Genomic DNA, 13,153 nt, shown 5'->3' with positions numbered 1-13,153 from the left:
GAAAGCCCAAACAGAGCACTTGTATTATCCTGCACCTTTCAGGGGCCGTTCCGTGATCCCGCTGAAGTGTTGCAGCAGCGCTACAAGCCCATGGAACCAACGCTGCGAGTGAGAGAGTCCATGTATTCATCACCAGCCAAGGCCAGAGAGCCAACACGAGGGGAGGAATGGAGAAATTCCATCCATGGCAGTCAGTGAGTTCTTTGGCTCTTCTTATATTGTTGTGAGAATGTTTTCTTTATTCCATTGCTTTCAGAAACCTTTCATGCCTGACAAAATGAAATGTCAAACCTGACAGCTTACTAGAAAACATTTTATGTATATACTTCTAAATTCTGTGTCCTCAGATTATAAACTGCTCAGGGCAGAGACCCTATCTTGTAATTGCTTGACATGTGCCATCCGTATCTATGAGTCTCTAAAAGAACTTGTAATATTAATAATATGTGATGCAACAGATGGTTTTAATGGAGAATAAGAAAACAAATGCAAATTCTGTCTTGCCACATGCACCTTGCCAAGGAAAAAACACAGTTTTTGTCTTCATATTCTGGAAACTTACTGGTTATGGGAAGAAAAAATGGTGTTGCATGCCAATAAGACTTGTTTTCTCTACCACGGCTCATTTGGAAGGGGAAGGAGCATATGTTGCATGTTAGAACATGACACAAAATCTAGAATAATCTTTGAAGCAGTTTGATTTCCTAAGCCATGGCAGCTGTAATAGTGCCAGACAGGCCAGTTCTTTTCCATAAAATCTCAAATACAGCCATAATCCATTACAAAAGATTAAGGCTTCTGTCCCAAAAGATTTAAGGCTGTTGCCAAAATATTTCCTTTTTAAATTTTTTTTTAGCATGATGACTGTTAAACACTGTTTTATCCAATCATAATAAAAGCCTGCTAAGTCACTTTCTCTGCCTTTGTAGTTAACTAGGAAAAGAATTATGTTTTGCCAACCTTTTCCTTGAATTCACTGCTCTTGGCAATCCTTTGGCCCTTCAATACAAAATTCAGGACAGAAGGGAATCACTTTTCCTCATGAGCAGCCTGTGATCACTGGCACATGATGTTTTGCTATCTTTGATCTGTTTCATGCCTTTTTATCAGCTCCATATTGCTATATATCACATTCAGGACTGGGACTTAAGAGTGCCAGAATCAATTGTGTTTACATGGTTTAACTTCTATGTGTTTATTTTTGGACCATTTCCCCCAATTTAATATTAATAGTAACTGAAAGAAAATTCTATTCAGAAACAGTTTTGAAATTCAAAAAATATTTTATTTAGACTACTTTTTCACTTTTGGGCAACATTTTTGGTGTTTTTTTTTTTTGTTTTATTGTTTTTTTGTGGTTTTTTTTTGTTTGTTTAGTGAGAGACAACACTATTTCTTTCATACCAAAATCATAAGCGAGTTCAGTTCCAAGTACAAATATACTCCCCTTTTCTATTTCTCTCTGTATTCTTTCATGTACTGGTGTGTGGAGGAGGAAACAGCTTAATTTTCACATCTCAGCATAAATGTCTGTTTTTTTCATTTTCATTTTTATATAAAATTTCTGCTGGTGAAATTTAAAAGAACCCCTATTACTAGGTAGTAATTAATACTCTACCTCTCATTTAAAGTGTTTTCTTCACTGAATTAGTTGTGATTGATGCATTCCCACTGAGGTTAGATGATGTCCTTCATTTATAGGCATGACTACATTGCTCAGTCTTTATTTGATGAAGTTTACCCCAGACATTACTGTGTCAACACTTTCAGAAGGTCAGACCTTGCAATAAATGTTTCACTGACTCTTCAGTGAGGGAATTGTGAAGATTTGGTCTTGTACAGTTTAAATTTGAAGCCTCCAATTTTGGTAGATATTATTTCATGTGGATCTTTATTTACCTTATGGGTAAGGAAGCATTTAATGCCATCCTTAATGCACAGAAGCAATGTCCCAACAATCAATGATTCTCAGCTTCATGCACACTAAATGCAGAGTGTATTATACATTTTCAGGCTGTGATCATTCCATGTGTGCTTCTTATTCAACCAGCCATGCAAGGGTCACATCTGTAACCTTGAAAAGGTGATGACAGAGCTGCAGGTCATCACCAGGACTAATGCTCACTGGTAATGCTGCAGCTGCTGCGTGGGATGTTGGTCTCCAGGGAGGAGCCAGCAAAGAGTTACTCAGATTCTACAGTAGTTTTTTCTCAGCAGTGTCTATTATGAATTGACAAATTTCTGTTTCTTGCTATGTAATTGTGTACTTTGGGACTTTATTTCTTCCTGGTGGTGCTTCCTATGCTGATTATTTTTCTGTTTTAGAAAATAAAGAGAGAATGAGCAGCAGAAGTATGTGGCATTTGTTGAGAAAGCTTGTGTTTGCATGAATGACATTTGCATTGATATGTATATTTCCTGAGTAGGTATTGTGTTGGGTCTCTTAAGACAGAAAGATTGTTGGCATGTACCTGAAATTTTCAGCAACATTCAGAATTCACTCAAATCTCTAATTATCAGTGGTTGTTTACAGGATGATAAGATGAGTGTTGCAAGGTCTGAGAAAGTTCTTACTTTTGATAAAAAGCACAAAATATTTGGAAAAGTTGTGAGAGAGTTTGAGGCAGGCAGAAGCAGTACAAATGAAACCAAAAGAGAATATACTATGCTCACTTAAAGCAACTGCTGGAATTCCCTTTTCTGTAATGGAAAAGCAACTGGGTAATCCAGCCTAATAAAAATGATTTCTTTTTCTCATGTAATTGAAGCTGTTACTACCTTATTGGGCTATTTTTCATACAAATGAAGTGATTTCCCCCTCCACTTGGATAAGAATGACAATTGCATTCCTTTGGGATGGTCACAATATAGTGTCTAGTTTGAGACAACAACTGCTGGATCCAGCAGATTTAGATGAAGCATAAAAAGTTCTTTCCTCAGTTGTGTGCAGGCACATGCTGGCCTAATTTTCCAGAGAACAAAAATGTAAATTATTTTCATTAACTTTGATGAAATCTGTCTCATATAATATGCCTCATACTTCGAAGTATACTATTAAACATCTTTATGAAGTCAGCAAACATCAGAACAAGATGCAGTGTGGTGATAGCAATAGTGTAAGGCTTAGGTTTCCTAATTTATTGTAGACTTCTGGCGTGACATCAGAAACATTATCTCAGCTTCTGGCTGTGTCTGTGCTCAGTGCTGTGCTGAAGATGCACAGCCTGGTCCTGCTCCCACTGGTTCACTGGTGTGCAGCAATGTTTGCACATCCTGCCTCTCCCGTGCTGTGTGAACACAGCAGCACCCAGCTCCTCATGGACTTATTTCCAGCAAGATTGTGGTTTTCTTTAGAGCAGCTGAGGTGCTGTTGTGCTGCCCTGTGCTGGGCAGAACAGATACACTTGCAGAGAAATTAGTGACCTAAATAAGCTCTGTACTTGGAGAGCACCAATGCTATGAACTGCCTGGTATTAATTGTAAGAAAACTTAAAATGCAAGTCACTTTAAGGTTTAGAGTTTTTAAAAAAATCTTTTCATTTCTAGAATTATAAAATCTTGTACAATTCTTTTATCTCTGACTTAGCTGCAGTGAAAATGGCTACTACATTTTTTTGTCATACAAACACAACACATCCGAAAACTTTTTTCAAATTATATTTAGTTTGTCATATGCTTTGCAACTTCAGCAATTTGCATATTTTCCGGACTGTTATTGTATTATGATAAACAGGGATTATCATATATTTTCAGATAATGTTTTCTTAACAATTCAACTTCTATTTGTAACTCTTCCATTTATTTTAATTACTAGCACAGTGTGCAACATTTATTAATCAGCAGAGTCTTTTTAAGTTAAAATACTAAATTAGCTAACCCCATTAACACAGAATACTCCAAACAAGCAGTAATAGGAGAGGTAGTTACTGTGCAAATCGTATTATACATGCGGGTGCTCTAGGGCACAGTTAAGCATGATTACCCTCTTTTGATCCAGTATTCCTCTGCTTCTTCCAGCTAATTTCCACTGGAAATTTACAAAGTAGCGCCTTCATTTTTCCTTCTTAATTTTTCTAATGAAGTTCTGGTACTTTATAACACTGGGAATGCAGATAATAAGTCTGTGTATAATTAAGAAGTTCCGGAATTTGCTGCAGAAGAGATCTCTTTTACTTCCTACAGGAACTAGGCTGTGCTTTTATTTGCCACATTACATTATCACAGACAGAGGTTAAATAAAAATGGCCAGAGAATTTTTAGATTTACTGATGTTACAATCAAAGTGATTGATAATTTTTTAATAAACCACATATTTAGTATATTACCAGAAACAATATTTGTACTAAGGCACCCAAGTAGGCTTCTCATGGCAAAATCAGTGCAGTAAAGATAATGTCACTAGATATGCTAAATAAAATATTCCGTCTTTTTTCTTGTATCTAACAATTTGATTTTAATATACATGCATTATAAACTAAATAATGTCTGCCCTGCTGCAGTTGTTTTGCTATGGAAAACCATTATGCTTCCTTCTTTGTTCCCTAAGTGAAAAGATTGGATTTGATGAAAAAATTACTTCAGATATAATACAAATTTGAAAGCTTAAAATTAATGTCGTGTTTTATTAAAGAAAAAGAAGAAGATAAAATATTCACAGATTCCTGATAGAGAAGCATGGCTTGTTTGGAGCTAATTGTTCATGGAATTCTTCAAAGCGAGATGAATTTGAATTAAATCAAGACAACAAAGAATGGAATTGCTATTGTATAAAAACACTTTAGATAAAAATTTAACAATGTCATAGAGTTAATATTTTGCTGGCATTTTTCCTACTAAATTACAAAAGTGTACAGTACACTTTTCCTACTAAATTACAAAAGTGTACAAATGTAAAAGTTTGAAAAGCCATGTAACAGTACTCTGTTTTATATTTCTAACTGTGCCCTGGCAGTGCAGCATGTGTGGCAGTCCAGCAGTAGATTTGGCAGATCTTTCTCAGAAGCCTGGGTATGTTTTGAAGCTTTTCTGGGATCAGGATTACCTGCTTGCTGCACTAGACTGCTGGGATTTTGCCTCTTGGGCAGATTTAGAGAACACGCTGAGGGACCACTCCATTTTTTTGTGGCCATTTAAATTTCAATAAAAAGTCACTGCCTCTGTCCTGTGTCCTATTGGTAGGTTCCATATAGCATTGGGACACTTGCCCAGCAGTCAGTGATGGACCTGGGAAATTCTCCTTCCTGCTTGCGCTGCTGTGCTCCTCTCACACTGCCACAGACATCAGAAACCAGTTCCTGCTGCTGCTCCTGTCATCTCTGTCAATCCAGTTCAAAAACCTTCAGCATGTAAAAGGCCTTTTCCATCTCCTGTCAAAGTAGTAAGAGAGATTGCAATAAAAGAGGCAGACTAAAGGGAAGAAATGGTAGGTGAGGAAAGTAGGAACAAAAATCGTGGAGGGGGAGTGTAAACATGTGAGGGGAAAAAAGGTTTAGAAAGATGATATTAATAGTAGAAGGAAGGTCCAGGACAGGATGAGAGATAAAAAGATTTTTATTTTTGTTAGCAACAAATATCTGTAGTGCCTTTGAAATTTAGATACCTCTAGCAGCTGTCAGGTCCTGGTTTGGCTACTAAGTGAAGCCTTCTAAGTCTTTTTAGGCTAATTAGGTTGGGGTCCTGGCAGCAGTGCAGCTGGCCTTCATCACCAGTGACACAGCCAGCCTTGGTCCTGATCCTTCTCAGGTTATATGTGAGTAATACTGCCATTTGTAGTTTCTCATTTTTGGTTCCAACCCTTTCCTCATTTTGATTGTATCCTTTGACATATTTCTCATTCAGGCTGATATGAAATAATTTTTCATTTTTCAATATATTTATTTAGGGAAAGTTCACCTTCCATTAAGTCATCTTTTGGGAAGTCTCAGTTTATACTTTTTCTTATGGCCCAATAAAAAACTTTTTTCTTATGGCCCAATAAAACATCAATACAGAATTTAATTCTTCTTTGATTGGTACTTCTGTCTGTCATGTTTACTGAAAACATTATGAATTTCTGAATTTACACTTAAATCACAAGGAAAAGCTGAAAAGTACATGTAGGAATAATGAGTGAATGTTTTGAAATCTAAACTATTGGAATCTAAACTTGTACAGTTGATAATGGTATCTTGGTCTGAATTTAATGTTCTTCTTCCATCACTCTCTTCTGACACTTTCAGAGCACATACTGTCATTAATTTTGGGACAAGCTGTATCAGTGTATACAAAGAAGTACAGAACATAATAACATTACTGAAGTGTTTTGCAGTGCTATTACTTCTTCTTCTTATTGGTTGGGGGGATATAATGACTTTGGTATTACTCCCATTAATTTGGTTATCTGACTTAACATGAAAAATTGTTGTAATTCTTTTAATTACTTATTCACATAAGGTGAATTCTCACTTACTTTAAGCAGACACTGAATTTACAAGCATGTTGTTAGAGAATCATCACTTTAAAGATTTGCCCCCTGACTCTGAGAGCAGAACTGTAAACAGAAGAAAAAGCTTCTACTCGATACCATTATCCTCTATTATATTTTTTCTTTAATTTAAAAGAATATACTGCTTGTTATGTCTCAAAGTGTTAATTTTGGGGTGTTTTTTTTTGAATCATAGAACCTACATTACTCTGAGAATTTGTTTGCCAAAAGACAAAGATTAACTGATCCACAGTAAAATTAAAAACTCTATGTAGAATTTTTTATTTTAGGAAAATTATAATAATTTACTTCTACTTTCCTCAAGATTTTTAATTATTTTGTCTGTAATGCATTTTACAGACATGGTATTCATATGAAATTATGAATGCTCTGGCTCAACTAAATTCTGTGCATATATGGGTAAATCCCAAAACTGCAAGCCTTGTCTTCTCAGCTATCCAATCCCCTGAGAAAGCCAATTTTCTTTCATGTCCGAACAAAAGAAAAATGTACTATTAAAATGCAATTCAGAAGTGATAAAAACTGCAAGTGGAGCAGCCAGGTCACAGCACCTTCAATGTATTCTCTGGGACACTGGGGCCACATTAATTTTTGTGTGTGTGTGATGTCCATCCCATGTGCAAATTAGCATTACAAGTACCCTAATCTGTCTTGTGTGAGGGTGTCCTTTCCCATGGGTATACACATGCTACTATAGCTTTTTTTTTATTTAGAAGTCTGCTAACTCAGGGTTTTCTTTTCACTAACTTTATATGGCATTTGTTTGTGGCATGTTATAGAAGAAGTTGATACAGCTGGAAAGATTCTCAAACCATTTCTTTTTATGAGGTGGAAAGAAAGAAAAATAATTTTAAAAACCACTCAAACAGTTGTTGATAAATCAGTTAATCAAAATAATTTGTTTTCTGCATCTGTATCAGCTGAGAGACAAAGAAGAGTATCTTAATCCTAATTTTTGTAAAACTTTGTTTGCCTAACTCTTATGGGGACTCTGGATTCTGAAAAGCTTTCAGCTGAGGAAGGGTTCTAATTAACTACATTTCTTGTCATAGGATTCAAAAGTGATATTTTTGACTTCTGAAGCATATCTTTCTAATTTTACTGAGAATTATTTTTCCCTGCACTTCTAGAATTAAGAACACATGTTGATTTTTTTCAGAATACCAGCAATGATAAACTTAATTTCCAGTGTTTTACTTTATAGTAAAATGTACTTGTTTGCTCTCATGACTCTCCTGGAAACTGAAATTGATGGAACTAAGATGTGTTTGTAGGGTGTCTTGCAGATCTTCTATATACAAGATGTTTTTCACTTTCCTTCATACAGTTTGCTGTGGAACCTACCCAAAAAACCTGTGGTTGTCCTTGGCAGTTAGGGACATCCATCTGAAAACCCCTTCCAGCAGGTAGCTGGAGCTTCACTGCTCACTGGCACTATCTAAGCAGCAAGTCCATCATCATTATCACCGAAAATGAAAGAACCTGGCTCAAAAAGATTGCTAATTAGGACATAATTATAACTTAAGAGTAAAGTACACAGTCAATGAATTCTGAAGAAACAATTTCTCTGTTTTGTGGTTTACAAATATGAGCAAGTTTCTGTTCTGCTAATGAGAATATGGTTTATTTAGCTTTGGCTATGACAAAGCAAGGATGCCTGTCTCCAGAGGTGATGTCTGTCCTCGTGCATGGGGCGTGCCTGCCACTGGCAGCTGGCACAGGCTGCACTCTCTGCTAGGACCTGAGGCATCAGCAGGCACCTCCCAGCAAAGGGGCCCCTGATTGTCCTGCACACATCCCACCAGTTGTCAGTGCAGATACACACAAAGTAATAATCTACTCATGCAAGTGAACCAAGTTAGATCCTTGTGCACAAAGTCTTCATTTTATCCTGTTGAAGCTCACTGTCTCTTTGCTCCAAATTTATTCTGAAAAAGGCTGCAGGAGAAATTGCAGTAATCCTCTCACAATACTGAGAGGGAACATCAAGAAGGTAGTGAAAAATATCAGGAACATATGTACACATCATCTCCTGCAGCACTGATTTACATCAATCCTGTGGCATCTAGAGAAGAGCATAACTGATTCTAAAATATTCTTGAATTTCAGGTTTCTGCCATTTTCTTCATATCATAAAAATTATGAGAAGTATGAGCCATCACTTTGTAAGTCAGGCAAATATGGCCAAGAAGCTTATGGAACTAAATATTTCAGAGAAGTATATCCTAAGAAGTGGATAGCAGACAAGGTAAGTCATTGCAAAGTCAATAATTGATTTACTTTTTTAGATTGATACTTTATTAGAACTAAGTGAATTTCAGTATGATCCAGCAATCATGGAATCCAACAGGATTCTTTCTAGCATGTTATAAAATCATGTAGTTAGAACTGTGATGAGATGTGAAATTTCCTTGACTCTCTGGTAAATTCAATTTGAGGAAATTCAACACCTATTGGTCCTACAAGATCAGGATTTAAGACCCTGATTAAGTAAAGCTTCAGTTAATGCATTTTCCTAAGTTTCATTCTGTTTGAATTGCCTTTTCTGATTTAAGAGAGGTTGTATATTTACTCTTTCACATTAAGATAAACTTCAGGAAATTATAGGAAAACCTGATTAAAACAACACAATATTTTAGTGCTTATATTCTTCGGAAAAATCTTAAAATTAGCGAATAGCTGTTTTTTATTTTAAGAAGACCTTGGTAAATTTCCTGCTTTGTCAGGAGCATCTCATGTATGTCTGGTTTTGTAGTGCTGTAAGAGGTAATTTTTCTAAGAACACGAGTTTGTCTAGTGTTTGTGTTAGTCGTATTTGTATTAGGTATTTTAATCACTTTAAAATTTCTGAGTGCAAAAAGGGTAATGGACTTTGGCTCTGTGCTGCACTCTCTACCCATACAGTTAGGGGACTCTGGAGCTTCTTTTGTAGGAGGAGAGGCTGAGACAGCTGGAACACTTCAGTCTGGAAAAGAGAAGGCACAGGGGAGATCTTATTGAAGTCCATAGACACCTGATAAGAGCAAAGAAGAACAGGACCCCAAACTTCTCTCACACTCCATAGTGTCCAGGGACAAGAGTCAATGAACGCAAATGAAGTGCATGAAATTCCATCTGAACACAAGAAAACACTATTTTTTTTAATTCTTCTTTTTCTTTTTCTGTGTGGGTGACAGAGCACTGGCACAAGTTGCCCAAAGAGGTTGGATAATCTTTATCTTTGGATATATCCATGGTCTAGGCAACCTGCTCTAGCTGAGTAGGGGGGCTATAGAGGGTGATCTCAAGAGGTCTCTTCCTACCTAAACAATTATGGAATTTTGTAAGATGTAATTAATTATTTCCTTGAGAGCAGTTTAACCTTTGTAAATATACAGCAAGTTCCAAGGAATCTTAGTTTGAGAAGGAACATTTTAAAAAGATTTTTCCTCAAAACTTTAAGGTTTAGAAATGAGTTCAGAGTAAAGTTTTGGTATTTCAACATGCATTAACTGTATCTCCTTGCAAATAAAACATCAAAAATCAAACAAAAATATTTCTGAATTTCAAAGGCAAGGAGTGGAAGATATGACTGGCTGAAGTCCCACAGTATGATATATAGAAACTACCTAAATGTCTTATTTCTGGTACTTGTATGTCCTGTAAAGACTTTGTTTTCCAGTTCTTAGCAGTTCTTGCCCAGGCTCAGATGATGATATAAAAAATGAGCTGAGCAGTTCTTGCTCAGGCTCAGATGATGATATTTATACTGTATATCATATCACACATTTATAAACCATGGGCTTAGCTAAAAAACTCACTTTACTTGTGATCTTGGATAGATACCAACCTAAATCTCTGGTGGTGAATAGCTGTATACATTAACCCAACATGACATAGAGCATTCCAACCCCAATTCTAAATCAATATGAAGCTTCCATTAGGAGCCTCTTGCCCCAGCAGAGAGATAAGGGGAGAAAAGGGCTATTTATGACATACCTAATGCTTTAATGGGTCATTATTATCGGGAAAAAAAACAAAAAATAACCTCAAAACCTCAAGCTCCTCATGGCAGTTTAATGGAAAAAGGCCCATAGGCAGGTGTGAGGTCATACTTTCCTAACTCTTAAATTTGATAGGACTCTGTGACACTTTCTTATTTCTAAACTCTATGAAAACTTTAAATATATCAATGCAATGAACAAAATTATCTGTTCTAATGAATCACAAGACTGACTGGCATGTAAAAAAATAGTAGAAAACAAAAAGGATTTTTGCTTGTCTGCTTAACATAACCCTCTTTTGAGTTTACCACAAGGTTATATCTTTGTGGATGCAACCTCTATTACAACCTGAATAACTGATAACGCTGCCATGATCTCCGTTCAGTTTCTGACAGTCTTATGCTAAACAAGTTTCTTGTGTTGCTGCTGTTAAGGCTGTGTAAGTTCTTCCAAGGAGTCAAGTCAGTGGTCAGTTGATCAGTGACATGTCTGAGCTGCTGAGGTATTATTTAATGTTAGTTGATACTGGGTGGCTTTTTTAAATATTAAATACAAACAATTTCTTTGTGTCTGTGTGTGCACAAGCATGTCCTAGTTGTATTTTCCAGAGGTTTTCATGTGTTTATTACTATGCAATTTAATTCAAGTCACAAAAAGATTAGTATGTAAATTATATAATTACTTTAGAAGCAAAATGAACAACAATGAAAAATATTACCTTGTTACATTTCTTCTGGAAAATGAAAGGATATTAGCATAGGCTTCCTCTAAACATAATTACCATATCTATGTGAGGAAAAGTTAGTAGTTTTTTTTATCTAGTTATAATCTGAAAATTTTTATCTCACTCCGTTTACATTTCAAAGAAGTTTGAGTTAAGGGAAAAAGTGTTCTGTTCTAATTCTTCATTATAAATGAACAAGAAATGGAAATTCCTTTCACTATACCTTTAGTGAAACTGAATCTAGTTAGTTTACTCAGTAAATCAATATAAAACGTAAAACTGCTTATATATTTTAAGTTTTACACCATCTATCTAAATACATGGGAATGCCTTTGATAGGATTAATGTAAGAAGCTTCAATATAAAAAATTTGCTAGTCACTAGGAATTTTATCTACAATGATAGGTTCCAGTGTAGATGGACAGCCAAGGGATCAAATACACTAACTATAGTCTTTCAGCTATCAAAACACTCACATATGTTCATATTTGCTGAGGCAGAAATAATAGCTTACAGTCTTTAATCGGTATTGGAATTAGTTTGCATATGCATTTTAGAAAACTGACTTTAATGACAGCATTTAATGTTTTCTTATTTGTCAAATTCAGGAAGTGATAGTTTAAGATGTTCCATTCTGATAGATTCTTCCCTCTGATGCCTTATTATAGGTGAATTACAGTACAACTGAATCACAGTTTCATTATTTGCACAGGCATTTTGGCCCGAAACAGGATTTTATTATCTACAAAGCATAAAAATACCCAGGACTGCAAAGAATTAATTTAGAGAACCTAAGCATATTGCACAGAACATAAAGTTGACCTTTACCGTCTACAGCTTTTGGAATGGAGTGGGATGTGGAACACATCATAGATTTAATGTGGCACAACGCTGTCTGCAGAAACTTGGGTGGGACTGTGACTGCCTGCCCATTGCACCCGGTGATTGAATCTGCTGTCACCAGCATCCTGATAATAATGAACATTCAGCTTAACGACCGTGATTATGATTATCATAATTGATGTGCAAGAGCAGTGTGTGGGGATCATTACAGCTGAACTGTACAGCAGAGAAACATGCCTTAGTTATAGATAATTTTACTTTTATGCATTGATTGGGATAAAATATGCCTTTCAAGTTCAACAGGCCAGCTTGATATAGTTTTAGCAAGATTTCTACTTGTATGAATTGATGTTTATGAGCTTCCTGCAAAACATTCATTCTAGCTGTTTGTTTTGAATTGTTTCATTCCATTAATTGATGGGAAATAATTAAATAATTAGATGTTGTCTAGTGGAAATCACTTATAGAATATTGCCAGCATTAATCAAATATCAACTTCAAATTGTTCTGATTATCGTGGCCTTGCCTGGGCTAGGAAACATAGCTCTTGTAATTTACCACCAACACAATTCTGCTTCTGGTGGAGCAATGGAAGCAGGAGAGTGGTCAACTCTGCTGGCATTTTCACACTGTACTGTGTAGCCATTAGAGCAGGCAATAGTTGTTCCATGTATAAATTATATCACTTCCATCTTTGTCACCAGAGGCAGAGAATTACAGGCTCAGATTCAGCCAGGGTAGATAAAGGCACAATCAACAGCTTCAGTCAATTTTGTTGAACAGCGATTGCCTTCAACTGTGATTGCATGAAGTTGCAGAAGTATTTAATTAAATCATGACACATATAACAGATAAAAATGACTATATATTCCAAGCCAGAATTTATATAAAGAATGTTACAACATAAGTATAATGAAAAGTACAGTTTCATTGCTTTACACTAGGCATAAATTTGGCTTTTTGTCCAAGAACTGACAGGTTTTCAATCTGGGTTAATAGAGAAAACAGAAAAAATTCTTATAGTGGGGGAAAGAGATTTTGTCTGTTTGAAAATTAGTTTTATCTCTTGTAAGGCCAACACATAAAACAGTCATGTCTGTGGATGATGTCATTATGAGG

At 35.8% G+C, this 13,153-nt stretch overlaps 1 protein-coding gene across 2 annotated transcripts in view; it reads left to right on the top strand.

Annotated features, from left to right (window-relative positions):
- The window catches only part of SPATA17 (spermatogenesis associated 17), an 87,662-nt gene that overhangs the window by 59,190 nt on the left and 15,319 nt on the right, over positions 1 to 13,153 (top strand). For both annotated transcript variants that reach the window (XM_031060370.1, XM_005416149.2), the window contains 2 exons: positions 43 to 194; positions 8,594 to 8,732. In XM_031060370.1, the coding sequence (XP_030916230.1) occupies positions 43 to 194; positions 8,594 to 8,732 (291 nt within the window). The remainder of the gene's footprint in view (positions 1 to 42; positions 195 to 8,593; positions 8,733 to 13,153) is intronic.

The sequence above is a fragment of the Geospiza fortis genome, unplaced genomic scaffold, assembly GCF_000277835.1.
Source record: "Geospiza fortis unplaced genomic scaffold, GeoFor_1.0 scaffold41, whole genome shotgun sequence".
In the NCBI taxonomy this organism is placed as follows: Eukaryota; Metazoa; Chordata; class Aves; order Passeriformes; family Thraupidae; genus Geospiza; species Geospiza fortis.
Note: the sequence above shows the minus strand (reverse complement) of the source record. Positions and strands in the feature narration are given on the sequence as shown.